Source organism: Phascolarctos cinereus, unplaced genomic scaffold (genome assembly GCF_003287225.1).
Source record: "Phascolarctos cinereus isolate Bilbo 61053 unplaced genomic scaffold, phaCin_HiC Scaffold_3;HRSCAF=262, whole genome shotgun sequence".
Taxonomy (NCBI): Eukaryota; Metazoa; Chordata; class Mammalia; order Diprotodontia; family Phascolarctidae; genus Phascolarctos; species Phascolarctos cinereus.
The window spans coordinates 252,519,305-252,544,101 of NW_027555736.1; the positions used below are offsets into that span (position 1 = coordinate 252,519,305).

General features: G+C 35.2%; 1 protein-coding gene across 2 annotated transcripts in view; it reads right to left on the reverse strand.

Annotated features, from left to right (window-relative positions):
* The window catches only part of ATL1 (atlastin GTPase 1), a 91,722-nt gene that overhangs the window by 5,034 nt on the left and 61,891 nt on the right, over positions 1 to 24,797 (reverse strand). The window contains exons 8-13 of one of the 2 annotated variants that reach the window (XM_021004651.2): positions 16,143 to 16,281; positions 10,995 to 11,122; positions 7,147 to 7,203; positions 6,873 to 6,944; positions 5,787 to 6,218; positions 1,920 to 1,934 (exon numbers count right to left, since the gene is read on the reverse strand). In XM_021004651.2, the coding sequence (XP_020860310.1) occupies positions 1,920 to 1,934; positions 5,787 to 6,218; positions 6,873 to 6,944; positions 7,147 to 7,203; positions 10,995 to 11,122; positions 16,143 to 16,281 (843 nt within the window). The remainder of the gene's footprint in view (positions 1 to 1,919; positions 1,935 to 5,786; positions 6,219 to 6,872; positions 6,945 to 7,146; positions 7,204 to 10,994; positions 11,123 to 16,142; positions 16,282 to 24,797) is intronic. The other variant, XM_021004650.2, reaches the window with a different exon arrangement.

A 24,797-nucleotide genomic window follows, 5' to 3' on the forward strand; every position in this document is an offset into this window, starting at 1 on the left:
AATAGGACCACTCATATGCATGTTAAAGGGTTAGCCTTAGCAAGAAAGGGCCACTTTTTTGATATGCAATAAGGGTGAATGAAGACATGATGGCAGAAGGTATCTGGGTGATATGAATATAAGGAAGGAAGAAGAAGGAGCTATCAGCAAATGGCCTTAGTCTGATGGAAAAGAATGGATGTTCACGTGTGCAAATAGAGGAATGTTACAAAAGCAAAAGTGATGATGGGGGAAGGCATCTGAGTGACAAGATGAGATAAGAGGAAGTGAAGTCTCAATTTTTTTTTTAAAAGAAATGTGTCAAGGTTCTCAGGTAAAAGGACTGGAGGCTGGAGAACTTTGGGAAATTTGAGAAGGGGTTGATTATGTTTGGAAAAGCTGTTGGAATGAGTGAGATAATGAATTGATTAGGGATGTGTAAAAGGAATGGAATCAATGAAGGTCCATTTGAGGTTACATCACATAAATTTGCGTGGATCCAGTCTCCCCTGGCCCTTTTTAAATTGATGCTTTTAAAAAACACAACCATTATCTCCTTTGTAACAAAATTAGTTAAGTAAAACAATGCTGTGGTAACTACATCAGAAAATATGATGAACATTGTGTTCTTATAGTATTCTTTTCTTAGAAAGATGATCTATTGTGCAAATTGGTCTTTATATTTAATACGAATTGTCTTTTACTGTTGTTTTCATTTAGTCAGTTGGCAATCATTTATTAAATACTCTCTATCTGTTTATCACCATATTAAGCTCTGGGGATACAAATTCCAGTAGAGGATACAATCTGAAAATAACTAGATACATACTTTCTCTTCTTCCCTCTACCTCTTGCAACAAGTTTGATTCAGGACTCATTTCAAATGACTCTTCCCCAAAAAACTTATTGGTCCTTCTAGTCTTTCACATTTCTCATGAAATTATTTTCCTCTTTAGTGTGTATACATTTTGTATTTACTTACTTTTATGTATGTTTTTTGCTCTTAAGAGAATATAAGCTCTTTTAGATATTCCTTGGTTTTTGTATTTGTCTAATGGCGAGTATAGTGCCCAACAGAGCAGGAATTTAATAAATACTTATTGAATAGGTTTTCCTACATTAAGACTTCTTTATTGCTGTATTATAGATATTAAATTAGAGTTAGTATCAGTGCTAACTAAGGCACAAATGATTCAGACTTGGAACAATTAATACTAAGATGAGAATGATGAGCCTCTAAGCCAATGTAATCATGGACCACCATGACTTTCTAAAAAGAATTAGTCTAGAGAAGTCCACCTTTCTCTAGGTTAACAAGTAAGTACAAAATTGAAGATCAAACTTTTTCCTCAGGAGTGTGACTCCTTTATATGTAAAAAGATAAAATTAGATTTATAAAAACCTGATTAATAGATCAGAGCTGAGATATGCCAAGAACGCTGTAGAATGTATTTATAAGGATGATCTCTGTAACTCAAGTAAGTAATATCAAATTACAAATGATTTATATTCTATATCTTTTAGGTTAATTTTCCCTCAGGTTAAGGTTCAGGGTTCATAATTCTGCTCACTTTGCTTTGCAATATAGGAGAAAATGGTGTACCAGAAATACTTAAGAATTATGAAAATGTGTAAGCACTGAAAAACAAAACAGATATCCACAGAAACATTATAAACTATGGGGAACTTGATTTCCAGGCTAGGTTTCTGCTCAAAGTAATTGAAGGGATAAATCAAATATTATGTAAAAGCCATATAAAATGAAAGCCATTCACAATTAAGTGTTGACCAAAAAGTTCAAAGACTACTTTATTCTACATTAAGGAGGGGAAAATTGTCTTTTAAAAAATGTCAAAGCATTTAGTAACTATGTAGTTGCAGAGAAAATACTATTACATATATTTAATAAAGATAAGCTTTTAAGAGAAAAATTTACTTACCTCATTTGTGCTTCCCTGTGGTAAAGGCAGTTGAAAAGGGAAAAAAAAATAGTATCTGTGTATTCATTTTGCTTCATTTATAACTGATATTTATACTTTATTTAGAGGACTGCCACACTATTAGCTTTTGGAAAAGGGAAATAACCCAAGATTTCGCCATATTGATTTCATGATTCATCAGCGTAATTTGAAGAATTCAGTAATACATAATCTACAGACTGCAGAATCTATGAACTTTGGGGTTCACATGCAAAAAAAAAAGGTTGTTAGTGTTATTGCTGCTTTATAATATCTACATTTTCTCAAAGATGTTGCAAATTAGTAAGTTCCTAATAAAATCTTGAAATATAAAATGCTCAATTATTTCTAAATCTATTATAACTTGATATGAAGTTTTGTCCTGATGTGAATCAGTCATTCAGTGATATCTGGGCAAATTGCAGAGGCATTGAGTATATTTATTTTCCTCAAAAAATTCTCAACTCCAGTGTCCTTTAATTTACTCTAATTATCTGAATAAACAAGTGAAAAAAATCTAGAATAACAAAATAGATTAAATGAGCAAACTTTATTAATGACATTTTAAGAGAGTGAGCTAAGGATAAAGAGATGAAAACTTCATTGGAGTCCTGTGATTCCCTATGCAACTCTGTCAAGTCATTATTTTCTAAGCTCTCTCATATCTCTTTGTGTTTGGAAATAAAATGCTTTGCAATGGTGGTGTATATGCAGTTCCAAAACAGCAAATGATAGCAAAGCCCAATTAGGTGGTAACCTGTACATATGCAGCAGTGTTGCCAATCCATTTGATTCAAACGTAGCTAAAGAAAATCTAATTTGTAAGAGTTTCTCATAAGCTTAAACTATTTTGTAAATCTTAGTGACTGCAACACAACCTGACTTTTCCTGATTCTGTGGGAGGACTGTGTTATTTAGCTCCTATCCATTTATCCCCAGAACAACTTGTAAGTCCATATCATCTAAGTAGAGCCTTAGTTTTTTAGTATAGGTACCCATAGTCTAAGTTATTGAGCATTGGGGATTAACCTTCATCTGGCATCTTGTGATAAATCATTTTGAGCTGCTTGCCCCCTTATTTTTCTGGTGCAATTAAGGTAACTTGTTAAATCTTACCAACATTTACCTTACATGCAAAATGATTATCATTTTATTTTTAGACAGGCTACCTTTTCAGAAATCTGCATTATTTGTTTTCCTTTTAGTCTTTAAGAATAATTTCTTTATTCATTATTGACCACACAGTGAAATTCTCCATTACATCATTCAAATATAAGAATACGGTCACTACCTGGTGATTACTTGAGGATATTTTCCTTATATAGAGTTTGTATTATGATCTATGGGACATACTTGTTTCCATTGATTTGGAAAAATTATTTCTATCTGTAAAATCCCATTTCTTTTTGTGTTAAATGAGGGCAGGGGCTACCTTTCTTTTTTTACTTGTATGTATATTCACAATGTTTGGCACATAGTAAGTACTTAATAAATACTTTATCTAATCATCTAAATAGAAAAATGGTTGACTGGTTCTACGTAGAGAGCTTAAAAAAAGTGCTGTTGGAATTGGTTTTATAGTGGTTCTAAGGACAACATAAAACAAATTCATGAGACATAATTTTATGTTGCTGTGTTTATAAGCATTTGCAAGAATTACAATTTCTCTAGGAACACTTGTTGAAGACATAAGAGAAATTCTATACAAATACTTCCAAATAAATCAATAAATATTTTGAAGTCACTGAGTGACTTCAAAGAAAAGACATGAAACTGGGAAGTGAAAATTATGTTGAAAAAACATGATTTAGGAGTAAGAAACAAGAGTGGTTAAAGGCTCGTAGACTCTAGAAACTTTAAAGCTATCCTAGGATCATAGGTTAAGACGTAGAAGGTCTCTCAGGGTCGTAAATAAACATTTATTAAGCACTTACTTTGTGCTAGGAACTGTACTAAGCTTTGGGGATACAACAAAAGGCAAAAGACAGGCCCTGCCCTTGAGCTCACAATCTAATGGGGTTAATTACTAATTACTCACTAATCTAACTGTGTATGTATATAATTGTACAAGCAAGCTATATACAGGATAAATTGGAAATAAGAGAGGGAAGACACAAGAATTAAGAGGGATTGGAAAAGAGAAGGGTTTTAGCTGGGTTGTGTGTTTTTTGTAGCTTGTCCTTTGTTCTCCAAGAGGACCATGACATCAGGAAGGTGATGACATGACTTGCAATTGAATTGGATTTGAGTCAGGGAGGGCAGTGCAGAGTCACCAGTGTCACTTTCTCTTCCAGAGCCATCTGGGTCCAGTGGCCAGATATAGATTAGGATGACTGGAGATGGCCCAGGATGCAGTGGGAGATGTTGGCCTTTTTAAGGTCTTTCTGGGTTCTCACTGTCTGTGGGGCAATGCCCATTCAGTGAATAGGCCTGCTTAAGAAGTGAGTCAAGGGATGGCCCCTTTAATAATGATAATTAATCATCATCATCATCATCATCATCATCATCATCATCATCATCATCATCTAACTGGGAAGGGAAGACCCTCAGAGTTGCTGGCAAAAAGAGAAATAATTACTATTTGCATTCACTCAGAGTCAGGAGGACCCAAAAAGTAAACATTAAGTGGGGCTTGGTCAGGGATCTATTGTCCAATCAAAGAGAGCTCCAGTGAATTGGCCTTAAGGCATGGACTTTAAGAAAGAAATCTAGGCAGTAAACCTAGGTAGGTTTCAGTCATCAAAATTTGCCTTCTTTTGAGCAGAACACCCTCAGGTAAGGGCATGATACTCCTTGTGGGGAGAGGAGAGGAGAGGAGAGGAGACTTGAAGGACTTGAAGGAAGACCAGAGATGAGGAGGGAGAGTGTTTCCTGTAAGAGGGACAGCCAATGAAAATGCCCTGAGGCAAGATGTTTTATCTGAGGAATAGTTAGGAAGCCAGCATCACTGGATCAAAGAGTAAATGGATCATTAAAGAGTTACTAAACACTTTAAAGGGAAACAGTAATTAAAAAGAGCCATCATGGCTTCATTAAGAACATGTCATGCCAGACTTACCCTTTTTCCTTTTTTGAACAGGTTACTAAGCTAATAGGGAATGCTATGGATACACTTAATTTTAGCAAAACATTTGAAAAAGTATCTTATCCTATTTTTTGGAGAAGCTAGAGAAATGCAAAGTAGATGCTAATGTGATTTAGAACTGACTGAATGACAACGCTAAAAAAGTAGTTATTAATAGTTTGTTGTCAAGTTGTCAAGAGGCCTCCAGTAGACTGCCCCAAAGGTCTGTGCTTGGCTCTTTGTTGTTGCTGCTGTTTTTTTAAAACACTTTTTGTTAGTGACTTAGAGAAAGGAAGTTATAAAGAGGCAAGTTGTTAAAAGTTAGAAAATCTACAGTGTTCAAAAGTGTAATGGGCTGCCTCAGGAGGAAGGAAGTTCCTCCTCATTGGAGGTCTTTATGCAGATAACCACTTGCTGGGCATATTATAGTAGGGGTTCTTAGTTGAGTATGAGCTGAATTAGATGGCTACTTGGGCTCCTTCCAGCTATAAAATTTTGTGGCTTTGTGAGAAATAATTTGGAGATCATCCTTGCTAAAGGTGTTGACACTGTCAAAGAGGATGTACTGTGTTGACACCACACATCCATGAATCAGGGGCAAGACTTAAACCCAGGTCTTCCTGACATCAAGGCTGGCCCTCTGTTTACTATGTCACATTCATTGATTCTCTTACAAGGATATAAACAATTAAAAGCATTTTGTGTGATCAAATATTTTTGGAAACAAATGGGATTAAAATGAGAAAACTATTTTTTAACCAATAATATAAGTTAAAGCATCCTACCTGGTCCCACAAGGCAGCAGCCACCTGGTCTATAACTGCTCCCAATTCTCGGTATTCCCCAGAATATCGGATGTACGCCCAGGTACAGAGAGTGATAAGGGTCAGTCCCATGATCATGTTGCATAAGCTGGCTATAATGTCCAAACCAATGAATCCCGTTACACCAGCAATGACATAAGTGATGAAAATGACCACAAACAGTGTGGCTGGGGTGCGTGCTGCATGAAAAATGTTCTTGCTGTCATTATGCTTGATATATTGTATGTAGAGCTCATCTATTTCACTCTCCAGTTGTTGCAAGTAACGACGGCTAAATTCCTCCCCACCCATCTTTTTGACCCCACGGAACAGCTTAATTGATTCCTCCTTGAGTTCCAGGTGTTTGTTCTGCAGGTCGGTGGGTGCTAGAAATGGTTTGTCACCCCCACAAATCTACAAAAGGTAGGAAAGGGTTGGGATTAAACATAATTGAGGACAGAAACATGTACACCAACCAATATAACTATTCACCATAACCACTGTCTTGTATTCAGATTGTCTTATAGTGTTCATTTTTCATAGGCAGGGTGGTCTGATAAAAACTAAACTCTGAAATATTTGAATTTTAACTAAAACTCTTATCATTGAAAATAAAGGGACCTTAAACTCTCTATCCCTCACATAACTAATACATTATCTTTCATACACAAAGAATAAATATTGAAAAATAATTATGGGATAAGTAAGGCATGGCATTTAAAATTGTTTTTCCAGTTGTGGTACTAGATCTACCCTGATCCATGCACATATTTTCAGTTTCCTTCTTGCTTTCTCTACCAAGGAAGATTATTTTTTCCTGTAGTTTACTTGGAGGTCTATAGATAGATGCCTGAATGAAACATGATAAAAAGTTGGCCAGAAAAAAGAAAAGTTGGCCAGAGTTGCCTTCCACTTTCTGTCAATGCACAATGTGCTTAGCACAGTGCCTGGCACAAAGTAGATGCTTAATAAATGTTTATTGACTAAAGGAATAAGAAGGAATAGCTGATAGAAATGCTAATTTGCTATATTATAAATGTGTTCAAAGCATTGCATTTTTATTCTTACCTCTTCCATTCTTTTGTTATATGTATCCTTGGCAGTTGCAACAGCTGCTAAATTGTTAGCCTCAGCTGTGGCCTTTGGACAAAATACAAAGATGTAAAATTTATTTCATATGTATTATATATTCTATATGATAATAAACTTATCTACAGGAAAATAAACTTAAGATTTTTCTCCAGCATAACATTAATCATCAGTGAATTCCAGTCATGAATATTAGGATAACATTTAAATCATCTTAAAACAAGGTTGCAACACTTGACAGCTGAATAATTACCTGCAACATTGATTTGGGATGGGGTAATTCTTCTCCTTGATAGATCTTTATATAAGCCTGTGAAATGACACAAAAATGCATACTTAAATAAATTTCATGAAATACAACTATTATTAGTATAAATTATGTTTGTAAGGACTTTTCAACTTTTTTATTTAGCAGAATCATAGAGTATTGGAGTTGGAAGGAGCTTCAGCTGTAACCTCATCTAACTCATACTCTCATAAGAATGTCCATTACCACATACCCAACAGGAAGTCAACCAGCCAACAAAGGGGAATCCACTACCTTTTGAGGCAGCAACATTACAATTTTGAGTAGCTCTAATTGTGAGATAATGTATCAGATGTCAAGCCTTAACTATATTTACCTCTTTGCAGCTTCTAGCTCAATCCTCTTAATTCTGCCCTAAGGGATCCAGTGGAAAAAGTCAATCCCTCTTCTGCGTGAATGTCCTTCATATGCCTGAAGACAATTATCATGCCTCACTTAACATCTCCATTTCTTCATATGATCCTCATATGATCTAGGCTCAAGGCTTGTCACTATTTGGTTATCCTTCTCTTGAATGCTTTCTAAGTTTCTTAAAATGTGACATCTACAACTAGACAAAATACTCCTGCTATAGTCTGACCAACAGAGTTTCATGTTATTTCTGCAAGCTATGCCTCCTTTTAGTACAGGGCAAGATGACTTTAGGATTTTTGGTTATCACATCACAAAACTGACACATACTGAGTTTATAGTATTTTTCATACAAACTACTAACCTTATCTCTCTCATTTTGTACTTGTGAAATTATTTTTTAACGAATGTGTAAGACTTTACATATATCCATATTAAATTTCATCTTTTTATATTTGTCCCAACATTCCACTCCTTCAAGATCTGTTTGGATCCTATTTGATAAGCATGCCATCTTTGCCTTTATCTAAGTGAGCAGAACAATTGATTGTCACTTTCCAAAAGAAATGGCATTAATGATTTGGTTATAGTTCCAGACCAGAAGGGAGATGGGAAAAGAGGAGACTTACAATTTATATAACCTAAGGAGACTTGAACCTAATTAATGATTATTAGCCAAATGACTTGTACTTGGCTTTTGGCCTAGCCTTTCAGAAATAAATATTCAGAAAATGTATTGAATAGTCACCATAAATTATGAGAACTCTTACCAAAGGGATGCACTCCTGTACCAGGAATAAAACACTAAGCCAAAGGCTAAGCTTGCCCAGATGATCCTGTTCTTCAACCTGGTTGGAAGGTAGCATGCTTCAAAGATGACACCCTTAACAAGAACCAAGGTAACTTCTGCTGGGCCTACAGTAAAAGCTCCTGCTCTCTCTAAGAACAGCAATGCTTCATTCAGCCTAGAATTATAGCTGAGATGGAAGCTGGAAGTGATAGAGAATACTATGGTTCTCCAGTAAGGGGGTAAGCCCAGAGAATTCAGGGGAATACCACACCAAGTGGAAATGTGGTGTCAATTACCAATCTAGCAGCAAAGTGACCAGGCCTTGAATCATGAGTTGCCTTGGCCCTAAATGTACCTTTTAGTCTATTAGTGTACTCTGTATTTACCCAGTCTTCCCAATGATAGTGTTGTTGTAGGCCAAGTTTTGTTATTGTTTGTGGTTTCATTCATGTTGGATTGTTTGTGACCCAATTTGGGGTTTTCTTTGCTTCTTCAGCTAATTTTACAGATGAAGAAGTGAGGCAAACAGGGTTGTGACTTACCCAGGGTCACACAGCTTTAATTGTCTGAGGTAAGATTTGAATTCAGAAAGATAAGTCTTCCTGACTTCAAACCAGGCATTCTATCCACAGAACCATCTAGCTTCCCTGCACGCGAAGACACCAGTGGAAATGGAGAGTTTTAAGTTAATCTCCACATATTCACAACTGTTGTGTGCCGAGACTTTAACTTTTACTAGTGGAATGATTTTGTGGCCCAACTGTGGGCCTTTGGACAAAAATATAAAAAGTCTTAGGACTTTGGCAGAGAAGCTCCTGAGACCCCAGGGAACCTCCTTGCTAACTGTTTTTAATTTATTGCTTTTATTTTCCTGGACTGCTTTTTACCTTGTGGTGAGTGCAGTGGATAGAATACTGGGGTGGAGTCAGAAAAAACAGAGTTCAAATCTGACCTTCAGACACTTACTAACTGTATGATCCTGGTCGAGTTGCTTAACTCCGGACAGAACAAAATTGGAGGAGGGAAATGACAAACCATTCCAATATCTTTGCCAAGAAAACCCCATGGACAGTTGGTCACAGACAGACACAACTCAATGATTGAACAAGGAGTTACTGTGAGTGATGAAAAGATATCAAGTATATTACCGAATACAGACTTCTTTATATATTATATATATACATATGTGTGTGTGTGTGTATACATATATATACATATACATATACATACACATACATGTATATGTGTGTGTATATATATAATATGTATATATATACATATATATACATATATATGTATATGTGTGTGTGTGTGTGTGTGTGTGTGTATATATACATATATATATGTAAAGTTTCAGCCCATAAGCAGCATGAAAATGAATAGAGAGTTAACCTCAGAGCTAAAAAGACCTAGGTTCGATCCTGCCTCTGAAACATATTGGCTGTGTGAACCTGGGTAAGTTACTTAATCAATGCTGCAGGAACTCTCTAGGTTTCAAGACAAGTGCAGATGTGTATTGGTAGAGGAATTTCTTACATTAATGAAATCACACATCTAGATTACCCTTTTTCATCTCCTCTCTATCCCCAAAGTCTAGAGATATGTTTGAAAATATAATATAGAATGTATGAGAATTGTTTAATATATTTCCATTTTAGTTCTGCCAGGTGTTAGAATAAATTTTATCCTTCATTCCACCTCGTTATCCCCTCTAGGCAAACACCACTGGAATGTTTTCTTCTGTAAGAGTTGAAAGTATAAACACCTCTTTGTTGGGGACTGGGGAGGTGAATCTGATATCTAATTTAGTGAATGAGGGTCATAGGATCTAAAACTAGAAGATTGTGCATTGGAAAGAATGCTGGATTTGGAGTTAGAGAATCTGGGTTTGAATCCCAATTCTATTATTTATTTTTAGCTGTGTGACCTTAAACATGTCACTTCCCCTTTTTTGTGTCTCAGTTTCCTGACCTTTAAAATCAGGGGGTTAAAATAAGTGATTGCAAAGGACCCAATTAACTTTTGAAATTAATTTTCTTCCCTCATTTTGCAAGTGGAAATAACTGGACCCAGAGAGATAAAGTGACTTGTCCAAGGTGACATAACCAGTTAGTGGCAAAACAGAGATTTTAATCAAGAACTACTTCTGGCTTCTGTAGGAGAAGCAGCAGGATAACAAAGAAGAATTTGAGTTAAATCAGGTGAGGAAAATTGTGAAGTTGAATTTGGAGAGTTTGAGATATACGAAGATCAGAGATTGAATGTGGGAAGGGGAAATTTGGGATAAATTTGGAAAAATGTTAAAGATCACAACCTCCAGGTTTATATTCATCTTTCAGCTTCTGTAAAAGAAAATTAAAGGAAAAGCAGCGGGAATAACAAATACTTAAAAATACTTTTTCATTCATTCTTTTTCTTAATAAAAAAGGAATAAAAAACCACTAGAACTGTTTCTAAAAATTTAATTTCACGAAGAAGGCCTCTATTAGAAATCTTTTCCCTTTTCCCTCCATCCTACCCCACTCCCTCAGATTCTCTCTTTCAATTAATCTCTATAACTAACACAACTCTTGATTCTTCACATCATGAAGACAACTCATCAATGCATCAAATGTAAGGAAATAAACATTCTTTGGAATTGAGGAATAAATACCTTGAAGTATTCCACTAGACCTCGGCAGGTGATTTTATTTCCATTGATTTCTTTAACATCTAGGTTCTCAGGACTAAGTAGCCAAGGGATCAAAATTTTCAGGTTCTTAATGAATTCATCATCTATTTCTATAAGTAAAAGCAAATTCATCATTATTTAAACAATCTCCACCCAGCTTTATGCTCTCTAAATAGCATTGCTACCACTCTTTTTTTTTTACTCTCAATTCTTTCCCTCAAGCAAAGCAACTGTAATAGAATAAGCAGCTCTGATAGAATAAGTTAAGCAGCAGTAATAGAATGCCCTTCCTCAAGAGCAATTACTTTTGCCTTTGTATCTTCAGAATCTCTTTGTACTGGTAGGTGACTAATAAATATTCATTGAATGGAATTGAAATCCCTGCTCCTCCATGAAGGAAGTTCTTTCCAGATTGACTAGAAAAAAATCATCAGTTTCCTCAGTCTAGGATCTGAATTTTTCACAACTTTGTCCCTTATACCTGCTTACCATACTTATTATACAATTACCTTTAACTCACATGTTATAGAAATACATTATTGTCCACTTATATGACAACAAATTCTGTTTTTAAATTATTTTGTGGATTATGTTCATCCATGTGATTGGTACCAATCTCACAATAATACTTTGTAATTCAATGACTTCTCTTCCTTGAAATAACACTATTTCATTAGTAATATGAAATGTGCATATGCTACATCACCACTTTGATCAACTTTCTATAGAAGGTGTTAGAGTTAGAAGGGCTTAAGTTTCCACAGGTAGAATAATGCAGAGATTTAAAGAACAACAGCTCCAGGAAGTAGTACACTGTAGGTGGGCTCAGGCTTAGCCAATAAAAAGTAAGTGCATTGTTCCCAAAAGACCCCAAAATCAAGATAAGGGTCGAGCCAGCTCAGACCAGTTAGGGTCAACCTGAGGACACCTGAAAAATGTTAGTGCGCCTGCTTAATGAACTTCATTACTATTATCTGACATACCCTGCATAAAATTAGAGCCTCATTACCGAGTCATGGGACCTATGACCAAGGGAGGGGGAACATACTTGAGCATATCAAGGGGAAACATGTAAAGAAAGGTGTAACCTGGGAATGGTTGGACCAATCCCGTCTTGGGAGGTTTCTTGCCGAATTCAACTGCATAAAAGCACACTTTCCCTTGCACTCAGGGCCCACCCCTCCTGAAGAGGGGTGGAGCCCGCTTCTGGCCAGAAACATCTAAATCCTCTGGACTTTCTTTATAATAAATTTTCTTGATACTAAATTTTTGGTGTCAAGCCTATTTCTAACATCCACAGTCTCATAATTAAGGACCTATTTTGACTAACCTATTCTGTTCTGACTTTTTTTTTTAAATTCATGAAAGGCATGAATGATGATTCTAGTTAATACTTTAAACATTAAACCTCAAAACCCCTTTAAAGGAAATCCTACAAAGATAATTTAATTATGCCTACTTCTTTGATCAATAGAAACCTTGGTCCTAGAAGCTCCCTGTTTAAAAGTATTTTAATAAAAACCTACTGAAGTCATCACACAAATGCTCAGTATCAAAATGTCTACTCTTACATTAGAGTTTTTGCATTTTATAGGGGGTAGTGAAAGTAATAGGATCTTGTTATTGAAAATAAAATATATTCCCAACAACTATTTTTTCTGCATGTAAGTGATGTAAAGTGATTATTTAAAATACTTATACCCTTTGACTCAGAGATCCTAGGGCAAGGGATATGACCATAGGAGGTCAAAAACAGAGAGATCCTTTATGTACCAAAAATACATGTAGGGGTGTGTATGTGTGTGTGTGTGTGTGTGTGTGTGTGTGTGTGCGTGCTTGTGCACATGCATGTGTATGGCAGCAAAAACCGGAAGCAAACATCTAAATACCCATCAATTGGGGAATGACTTAAAAAAAGTGTGATACATGAAAATGTGGTTTGTGGAGCAGAATTTGTGGAATATTACTACAGTGTTAGAAACAGTTTTCTTGGTCAGGGAACCATAGGTTGCAGTCTAGGTGTGCTGGGAATCCTGAAATGCAAGGGTACACGGTACAAGTCTCCCTTGAAAGAACGTGGTCACTTAAGCCTTCTTTCAGTCTAAGTAGTGAGTTTATTAAGACAGAGGTTGGGTGGGCAAGAGTTTTAGTAAACCTGCAGGATTTGTGACACCAATACAAGTGGGTCAGATTTTAAGAATCTGCCCATTTAATGAGGATAAGATGGATATTTTTATACAGAAAGATTGTGGGAAGATCTGGAGTGGCAAGTAGCCTGAGGTGGTCTGGAGGTAACAGAGAAAGGGGTCTACATGGGATTAAGGAGTGGCAAGTAGCCTGGGGTGGGCCAGGTGCAGACAATGAGGGCCAAAATGAAAGGGCAGTTAAAAGGATTATTGACTGGCATAGGCTGGGTGCCTCAGGCGAATGCCAGAGATCTGGGTTCAGGGGCTTTGGGGTCCAGGTCATAAAAACATGGTTTTTTTTTCCTTTTGGGGGTTCAACATGAATCCCATCCCCATCATTATAACTGCAACAATACAAAAGGAAAAAACAAAAAACTAAAACTGAATGCCACATAATTATAATGACCTAGCTTGATCTCAGAGAAGATTTGAGAAAATGCACTTCCCTCCCTTATTTGCAAGGATAAGAGGCCATGTATGTGGAATATTACATATATTGTCAGACATGGTTGATGTATTGATTGCTTCTGCTGAACTACTTTTTAAAAAATCTACAAGAGTAGGGGAGTGAGATGGATGTATTCAGAAATGAAGGTAATTTTTTTTTTAAGGCAATTGGGGTTAAATGACTTGCCCATCGTCACACAGCTAGTAAGTGTCAAGTGTTTGGTCTGAGGCGGGATTTGAGCTCAGGTCCTCCTGACTTCAGGTCTGGTGCTCTGTCCACTGCGCCACCTAGCTGCCCCGAAATGAAGGTAATTTAAAAACAAAACATATCAATAAAATAAGATTTTTTGTAATTAAAATAAAATATAGAGGTAATAGAGTTTAAGAATTGACTGGCATTCTGGGATTTGTAGTTCAGAGGGACCATTTTGATCTTTGAGTTTAGACTTTAGTCAAACCTGAGAGTTTTGAAAAGGGACACAGTCTGCAACAGAAAGATTAAAAAAAAAACCCCCAGCATAACACACAGAGCAGTATTCTGCCTGCTACAAAAGTATGGGAAAATAGTGGAACAGACTGTAAGAGACCAATACATATCCCAATTGTTAAGGAGTAAAGAGAACAATGCCAGAGACTTTGAAAAGCTGACAAAAAGTCTACTTGTGAGAGCATGGAAAAATAGTTGTATGGCTAACTGAAACAAAGAAGTTGGACTGGTGACGTCAGTTGCCATCACCACTTTAAAAATTAAGAACTGAGGAGAGCTTTGAAAGGTTTTTACTCTCCTCAGTTCCTGTCTCTGTGTTTATTTGTTAACAGAAGTCTCCATGTAATTTCACTGCTCTTTATTTAAACTGTCTTTATTCTGTTTTTTTGGTTCTGCTTTTTCTATATTTTGCTTCCTATAAATATTAATGATCAATCATAAATGCTTGTATTACATATCTATATAATTATTTAATACCTGTAAAAGGATATCTAAGCCAGTATCTAAGAGAAACTTAATCTTATTCTAGTGATCAGACTTCAATTCTTGTCTGGTGAGCTTAAGAGCTATATGTGATTTTAAGATAGAAGAGGAAGGGATTCATCTGGGCCATGGGGACATGTTTACTTCTAAATTCATTGTTATAGCTACACACACATACACACACACACACACACACACACACACACACACACAGAGCTATATATGTGGCTTCTTCAGCCTTAGGGACTACATTTAAAACTCTAGTCTCTAATGTGGAAGAGAAGAAGATGGGGAGTAGAGGGAAGTTTATACCCTTAGGGTCAACCAGTGCTTCAGGAATAAAGTGAGAGTTCAGCTACTTTTGCTCCAGAGTGCTATCTGACAGTTATAAAGGGGTGGCACCAATAATGGAGAAGCCTAACTTCTATCAAAGTCAGTACGAGGTATATGTGAAAAAAGGTCTATAAGCATAGGGCAAAAATAGTGGTTAGACCTGCTCCAAGGTCTTTGGCAAGTTATGTTACAGTGTATTTTTTAGAAATTATTTTAGAGCCACTGCCACAGGAAAACACTAAATTCCATGTAGCACAATGAAAACAGATCACAGCAATAAGAAAACAAATATATGAATAGAATGACTTAATTTAAATTTCGGAGTTCCAAGCAAAAAATTTAAGAAAGGGTGTTTTTACTGGCACAGTGGCTAAAGGAGCACACGGAGTTCAAATCAGGCCTCAGACACAATTAGCTGTGTGACTGTGGGCAAGTCACTTAACCTCTATTTGCCTTAGTTTTCTCATCTGTAAAATGGGGATAATAATAGCATCACTTCCCAGGGTTGTTGTGAAGATAATGCAAGATAATATATGTAAAGTGCTTGGCATAGTAAGTAAAACATAGTAAATACTACATAAATGTTACCTATTATTATTATTTTACCCTTTTCAACTGCAACATAGATAGATGTTATAATTGGTTACTAGGGTATAGTATAGACTTTTTTCTTTTTTTCTTTGTAGATTTATAAATCTTAAATTTAGAATACAATATTATAATGCTTCTATCAAAGAATATCTCTTTTGGAGATGATACCTAAGAAAAATTTTCATTTCCATTCTCAATATTTTAGTTTTTTGGTATCTGTTGAAGAAGTTTGCATTTAGTAGTTATAAAATGTTTTTCTGTGTGGATCAATAATTAGCCAATTTATGTAACATTCCCTTGACAAGTATCAATGTTCCCTTAATAAGTTTGAATGCAAAACCAAGATTATTAATTCTTAGTTATATGCAGGTATGATTCATTCTTGTATCCAACTTCAACAAAACTTAATAGCAGATTTACATAAATAAAGATTCTAGAAATGTGTCATAGATTCACAGATATTCTAGTCTCTTGCCATTTCCCTCAAAGAAACCTAAGTCCAGTGGAAGTCAGCAGTAGTGAAACTAATTGGGTTGCCTAGTAGGTAGAAATATCAAAGAAATTCAAATTTACATCTGTAAACAAGTTCACATCACTACAGACCTTTGAGTTTTCCATTGAAATTTGGGTTGGTGGCAACTTTTAGGCCAGGATGAGGTAGTAGAAAACAGGATATATTGGTGAAACAGGAATGGATATGCTTTCGTACATTCTGAAGTTCTTCATGCTGGTTCCCTGAGACCTGAAATAAACCATCTTGACATTTAACTCAAGTAGAAAACTCAAGACACAATTTTAAATTTAATTTGCATCATTAACATTTTCTGCATCACTTTCTTAATTCTAGACAATCAAGAAAGCAATAATACAAATCCTGACCTGTGGCCGTTGCAGATTCCCAAGGTGTAAATGCTCACAATGAAAATTTAAAGTTGGCTCTTATGAACCAATTTTAGTTGGTGCCAGCACATCCTCTGCATTTAACTGTGCCTTCTAGACCAGTTCACATAAGTCTTCCCAGGTTTTCTAAAACCATCCTGCTTGTCATTTCTTATAACATAATGGTATTCTACTGCAATTATATACCATTGTGTCTTTAATTGTTAAAGTCAACTCCATAAGAATTTGCACTTGAAACTTGGTAGTTTGATTGGTATGGCATTGAAGAAGTAATTTAGGTAGAATTATAATTTTTATTACATTGGCTCAGCCTACCCATGAGCAATTAATATTTCTTCAGTCATTTATATCTATCTTTATTTCTATGAAAAATATTTTCTAATTGTGTTCATATGGTCCCTGGGTTAGTCTTGGCAGATAGACTCCCAAGTATATTACCAGCAGTTATTTTCAATGGAATTTCTCTTTCTATCTATTCCTGATGGGTTTTGTTGGTAATATATAGAAAAATTGATGGTTTGTGTGAGTTTATTTAATTTCTTGCAACTCTCTTAAAGGTAATTGTTTCAATTATTTTTTAGCTGATTCTCTGCGGTTCATCAAATATACCATCATATCATTTGCAAAGAATGTTTTGTTTCCTCATTGTGTATTTTTATTCCTTCAATTTCTTTTACCTAGCTTATTGCTATAACTAGCATTCCTAATATAATTTTGAATAATAGTGGTGATAATGGACATTCTTGCTTCACCCTTAATCTTATTGGGAAGGCTTCTAGTTTATTGCTATTACAGATAATTTTTGCTCTTGGCTTTACATTGATACCACTTTGCATTTTTAGGAAAACTCTACTTATTACTATGCCTTGGTAGTGTACTTTCCAGGGATGTGCACATTGATAATGAGGTTGACACATGCATTGCCAGAGCTAGCTCAGTGTTTGGGAGGCTCTGAAGGAAAGTATGGGAGAGAAAAGGTATTAGACTGACTACCATACTGAAGGTCTACAGAGCCATTGTGCTGACCTCATTGTTATATGCCTGTGAAATCTGGACAGTATACCAGCACTATGCCAGGAAACTGAATCACTTCCATTTGAATTGTCTTACAATTCTGAAGATTCTGAAGATCACCTGGCAGGATGAGATACCAGACACTGAGGTCCTTTCTCGAACTAAATTGCCAAGCATTCAAACTCTGCTTCAGACAGCACAACTCCAATGAGTTGGCTACGATTTTGAATGCAGAACATACACTTGCCAAAAAGAGTATTTTATGGAGAACTCACACAGGGCAAGCATTCACGTGGTGATCAGAAAAAAGTGATACAAGGATACTCTCAAGATCTCACTTAAGAACTTTGGAATTGATCATATGACATGGGAGACACTGGCAAAGGACTGCATGCCCACATCAGAAAAGGTGCTGCGCTCTATGAGCAAAGCAGAATTGAAATAGCTCAAGAGAAACACAAGATATGCAGACTTAGAGAATCTACTCCAAAGATTCACATGGACTATTTGTGGCTGACTTGTGGTAGAACATTTTGACCTTGTATTGGTCTGATCAGCCACAGTCAGACACACTAAAACTTGACTCCAGCATAGTGATGTCATTTTGGTCCTCTTTGAAAATGAAGGACAACAACCAGTGTTTTTAAATAGGATTGGTTTTATATTTTGTCCAAAGTTTCTTTTTTTATACATTGATATAATCATATGATTTTTTTTATTATTAATATGGTCAATTATATTTATATTTTTTCCTACTATTGAACCAGCTCTGGTTCATAACATATGACCTTTGTGACATATTGCTATAATCTCCTTGCTAGCATCTCATTTAAATTTTTTGCATCAATATTCATTAAGGAAATTGATTTATAGTGGAGGTGGAGATGGTGGAGAAAAGGCAGGAATTTGTCTGAGCTCTCCCCAAAACCCTTCTGAACAACTTTAAATAATGCCTCAAAAAATTCTGAAGGACCCACAAAAGGACATAGTGAAACAATTTTCAAGCCCAAGACAACTTGGAAGATTGGCAAAAAAGGTCTGCGCCATAGTCAGGATAATATAAGATTTAGCAGCTTCTGCATTAAAGGATCAGAGGGCTTAGAATATGATATTCTGGAGAGCAAATGAACTGGGATTACAACCAAGAATCACTTACCCAGCAAAACTGAATATAATCCTTCAGGGAGGAAAATGGATATTCAATGAAATAGAGAACTTTCAAGCATTCTTAATGAAAAGACCAGAGATGAACAGAAAATCTGACTTTCAAATACAAGACTGAAGAGAAACATAAAAAGTTAAATAGGAAAGTGAAATCATTAGGGATTCAATAAGGTTAAACTGCTTACGTTACTATATAGGAAACGATAATGGTAACTCCTAAAAGCTTTCTCATCATTAGGGAAGTTAGAAGGAGCATATATAGACAGAAGGCATGGATGTGAGTTGAATATGATGGCATAACAATCTAAAAAAAATTAAGGAGTGAGAAAGAAGAATGCACTGGGAGAACAGGAAAGGGAGAGGTAGAATGGGGTAAATTATTTGAAAGGGCTTTTACAGTGGAAGGGAAGATGGGGGATGTGTGTGAGAGTATGTGAATTTTATTGTCATTGAAATTGGCAGAGAGGAAATAACATACACACTCAGTTGGGTATAGAAATTTATCTTACCAAACAGGAAAGTAGGAAGGGAATGGGATAAGAGAAGGAAGGGTGGATTAGCAGAAGTAAAAGTCAGAAGTAAAATACTTTTGAGAATGGATAGAGTGAAAAGAGAGAGAGAGAGAGGGAATGGGGGAAAATAGGATGGAGTGAAATATACAGTAATCATAACTGTGAAAAAATTTATATCAAGTTTCTCTGATAAAGACTTCATTTCTTAAATATATAGAGAACTGAGTCAAATTTATAGACATAAGAACCATTCTTCAATTGATAAGTGGTCAAAGGATATGAACAAGCAGTTTTCAGGTGAAATAATAAAAGCTATCTAAAGTTTTGTGAAAAAAATGCTCTAAATCACTGTTGATTAGAGAAATGCAAATTAACACAACTCTGAAGTACCACCCTATACCTATCAGATTGGCTAATATGACAGGAGGAAAATGACAAATGTTAAGGGGATGTGGGAAAATTGGGACACTAATGCAATGTTGGTGGAGTTGTGAACTGATTCAACCACTCTGCAGAATCCAGGGCCAGTGCTCTATCCACTGCACCACGTAGCTGCCCCAATTCAACCACTCTGTAGAGCAATTTGGAACTATTCTCAAAGGGCTATAAAACTGTGCATACTTTTTGACCAAGCAATACTACTACTAGATTTGTCTCCCAAAAAAGGAAAAGGACCTATTTGTGGAAAAATATTTATGGCAGTTCTTTTTGTAGTGGCAAAGAAATAGAAGTTGAAGGGATGTTCATCAGGGAATGGCTGAACGATTTGTTGTATATGATTGTGATGGAATACTATTGTGTTATAAGAAAAGAGGAGCAGGATGCTCTCAGAAAAACTTGGAATGACTTACATGAACTGATGCAAAGTGAAAGGAGCCAAACCAGGAGAACATTGTATATAGTAAAAGCAACATTGTATATAGTAACAGCAATATTGAATGACTTAGCTATTCTCTGCAATAAAATGATCCAAGACAATTCTGAAGGATTTGTGATGAAAAATGCTATCCTCCTCCAGAGAAACAACTGAGGAAACATGAATGCAGATTTAAGCACACTTTTTCTTTACTTTCTTTTTAATCTCTATATTTTCTTTCACAACATGACTAACATGGAAATGTTTTGCATGACTGGACAAGTCTCAACTATATCAACTTGCTTGCTTTCTCAATGGAAAGTGAGGGAGGCAGGAAGGAGAGAATTTGGAGCTCAAGTTTTTAAAAAAACCAAATGTTGAAAATTATTTTTACATGTAATTGGAAAAAATAAAATATTAAATTCATAGTTTTCTTTCTCTGTTTTTGCTTTTTCTGATTTAGGTATCAGCACCATATTTGTGTCATGGAATTTGGTAGGACTCTTTCTTTACCTACTTTAAAAAATAATTTATATAGTGTTGGAATTAATTATTCCTTAAATGTCTGGCAGAATTCATTTGTAAAACCATTTAAATGATCCTGTGGATTTTTTCTTGGGGATCTCATTTATGGTTTGTTCAATTTCTTTTTCTGTTAATTTGAGTAATTTATATTTTTGTCAAGTTTATTGACATAAAATTAGGCAAAATAGCTCCTAATAATGGTTTTAATTTCAACTTCATTGGTGGCGTATTTGCCCTTTTCATTTTGGATGCTAGTAATTTTTTACTTTCATTCAAATCAACTAAATGCTTTATGTATTTTATTATTTCCCCCCAAATCAATAAGTCCTATTTTTTTATTTATTACCAATGGTTTTTTACTTTTAATTTTGTTAATTTCTTCTTTGATTTTCAGAATTTCTACTTTGGTGTTGAATTGGGGATTTTTAATTTTTTGATTTTTCTAGGTTTTTAGTTGCATGCCTAATTCATCAATTTCTACTCTTTCTCTCTTTTATTAATGTATGCATTTAGTGATATAAATTTTCCCCTAAATACTGCTTTGGCTCCATCCCATAAATTTTGGTACATTGTCTCATTGTTGTCATTATCTTTAATGAAATTATTGATTGTTTCTATTATTTATTTTTTAACTAGATGTTATATAGGATTAGTTTCCAAGTAATTTTAAACCTATATTCCATAGTCCTTTATTGAATATACTGTTTACTGCATTATAGCCTAAAGATGCATTTGATATTTCTGCTTTTCTTCATTTTTGTGAGGTTTCCATGCCTAATATAATTTTTGTGAAGATGCCATATACAGCTAAGAAATAGGTATACTCCTATCTATTTCCATTCAGTTTTCTCCACAGGTCTATCATCTCTAACTTTTCTTAAATTCTCTTCATCTCCTAAACTTCTTTTCTTATTTATTTTTTGGTTAGATTTATCTAGTTTGGAGAAGGGAAAGTTGAGGTTCCCCACTAATAAAGTTTTACTATCTTTTTATTCCTGTAACTCATTTAATTTTTCCTTTAAGAGCTAAAATGCTATGCCATTTGGAGCATACATATTTAATGTTGATATTACTTCATTGTCTATGGTATATTTTTTACCAAGATATAGGTTCCCTGCTCATGTCTTTTAATTAGGTTTATTTTTGCTTTTGCTTTGTCTGAGATAATGATTATTGCTCCTGCCTTTTTTACTTCAGCTGAAGCATAACAGATTCTGCCCCAGACCTTTACTTTTAACCCTCTGTATCTTTTATGTTTCAAGTCTTTTTTTTTTTTAAGAAACAACATATTGTTAGATTCTGGTTTCTAATCCATTCTGCTATTCACTTCCAATATACGGGTGAATCCATCCCACCCCATTCACAGTTATGATTACTAATTATGTATTTCCTTCCATCCTATTTTCTTCTGTTTATCCTTCTCTCTCTTTTTACTATGCCTCTCCTCATGACTTCTGACTACTATTTCTGTCTCCCTACCTTTCCCCTGCTCCTTTTTTTTTTTTGTAAAATAGATTTTCCTATCCTACTCTGTGTGTGTGTGTGTGTGTGTGTGTGTGTGTGTGTGTGATAATCTTCCGTTTTCGAACCATTTCAGATAAGAGGGAGCTTCAAGCATTGCCCACCTCCATTTTTCCTCCATTGTAAAAGCTATTCTTTGTATGCCTGTTTTTGTGAGATAATTTTCCCCATTTTTCCTCTCCCTTCCCCCTTCTTCCAGTACATCCCTCTTTGTCCCTCATCCATTTTTTTTGGAGATCATCCCAACATAATTGACTTACTCCTTTGCCCTCCGTCTATGTAGAATACCTGTAACTGCTCTAATAACGATCAAGTTCTTATGAGTTACATGAATCATTTTCCTATAGGAATGTAAGCAGTTTAATATTGAGTCCCTTATAATTTCTCTTTCATGTTTACCTTTTTAGGATTCTCTTGTATCTTGTAATTGAAAGTCAAATTTTCTATTGATCTCCGGTCTTTTCTTCAGGAATTCTTGAAAATTGTCTATTTCATTAAATAGAATTTTTTTTTTCTCCTGAAGGATTACGCTTAGTTTTGTTTGGTGAGTTATTCTTGTTTGCAATCCTAGCTCCTTTGCTTTCTAGAAGACCATATTTCAATCCTCCTTTAATGTGGTAACTGTTAAATCTTGTGCGATCCTCTGACTGTGACAATATTTTAGCATTTTTTTTTCTGACTGCTTGCAATATTTTTTTCCTTTACCTAGGAGCTCTGGAATTTTGCTATAATATTCCTAGAAGTTTTCTTTTGGGGATCACTTTCAAGAGGTGATTCTCTTTTACCCTCTAGGATATCAGGGCAGTGTTTCTTTATAATTTCTTGAAATATGATGAGCCTAGAAGAGCCTAGACAAGCTCTTTCTTTGATCATGCCTTTTAGGTAGTCCAGTGATTCTTAAATTTTTTCTCCTCAATCTATTTTCCATGAGGTATTTACATTGTCTTCTATTTTTAATTTTTTGACTTTGTTTTATTGTTTCTTGATGTCTGTGGAGTTATTAGTTTCCATTTTGCCACTTTTAATTTTTTTCCAATTTATTTATTTATTGTCAGTTTTCAACATTCACTTCCACAAGATTCTGAATTCCAAATTCTCTCTCCTTCCTCCCCACCCATCCTCATTGAGAAGGCAAGCAATTCAACATAGGTTATACATGTGCAGTCATAAAAAACATGACCACTTCTCTACTGGAGAATGGCTTTTGATCCTAGATATTTCTTTAGTTGCCTATATATCTTGAATACCTAATACAAGGGTGGGGAACTTTGTGGTCCTGAGGTCACATGTGGTCCTCCAGGTCCTGAAGTGCTGCTTTTTGACCAAATCCAAACTTCACAGAACAAAGAGTTTGGATTCAGTCATAGGGCAGCACTTGAGGACCTAGAGGGCCACATATGGCCTTGAGGCCACGGGTCCCCCCCGTGTGATTAACTGTTAACAGAGATACTTGATATAATTCTTTCCCCTAGTGACTGCTTCTCTTCTTATGTCATATGCATTAAATTTGTTTGAGGAAAAGTTTTTCAGTTTCATATAATCAAAATTATCTGCATTTAGTAATTTCCTTTATAAATTGTTTGCTTAAGAATTCATCCCCTGTCCATAGCTATGAAAGGTTTATCGTTTGCTTTTCTTCTAATTTTTTTTTTATGGCATGATCTTTAATATTCAGGTATTTCTGCCAGACTGCTTTACAGTTTTCCCAATAGTTAATTGCTCATTTTTCCAAAAGAAAATCACAAAGGAGACCAATCATATTGAAATATAGTTATCAGAATATATTTTAAAACAATTTCATGGATTCCAGGTTGAGAACCCTTGACTTAAAGACTCTTTTCCAACAAGATTATTATAAAACTGGATTTTAATATAATTGGTTTTCTTTCTAGCATTAGGCATTTTTTATGCATTAAAAATTATTCTGAGATGTCTATAGGCTTCTTTAATTCATGACACAAAAAAAGATAAGGTTTAAGCCAATACTTTAAGCCATATTCTACAATAAGCTCCAAAAGGTGGCTAAGTCAATGATATAACCAAATGTAAAAGGTCATATCATCAAAAACTCATAGGACAAAGGAAGAAGATGTTTTTCATAATTATGGCAAGGGGTAGAATTCTTAACTAAACAAGTTATAGAGATGTTCATAAAAGATAAAAAAGAACAATTGTGATTACATGAAACTCAAAAGTTTCTGTACAATCAAAACCAGCACAGTTAGAATAAGCATATGGAGTACATTTACTAAGCACTTAGTAGCTGCCTGACACTGTGCCAAGCCCCGGAAGATACAATGCCAAAGAAACCAGACAATCTCTGCCTGTAAGGACCTTACATTCTAATGGGGAACATGTAAAGGAGAATTGGAAAGTAGGAGAGAGGGAAACAATTAATTTGGAAAATTTCTACACATCAAATTTCTCTGATAAAAGTCGAATATCCAAGATATATAAAGAATCAAGGGAGGCAGCTAAGTGTTGTAGTGGATAGAGCACTGGCCCTGGAGTCAGGAGGACCTGAGTTCAAATCCAGTCTTAGACCAGACACTTGACACTTACTATCTGTGTGATCCTGTGTGATCACTTAACCCCAGTTGCCTCACAAAAAAATAAAAATAAATGAAATAATCAATACAAATTGTAAGAAAAAGAGGTTTATCTCAATAGTTAATTAGTCAGTTAGTCAAGAGCAAGCATTTATTAAGTGCTTATTCTATATATGCCAGACACCTTGCTGAGTGCTGAGTATATAAAGAAATTTGA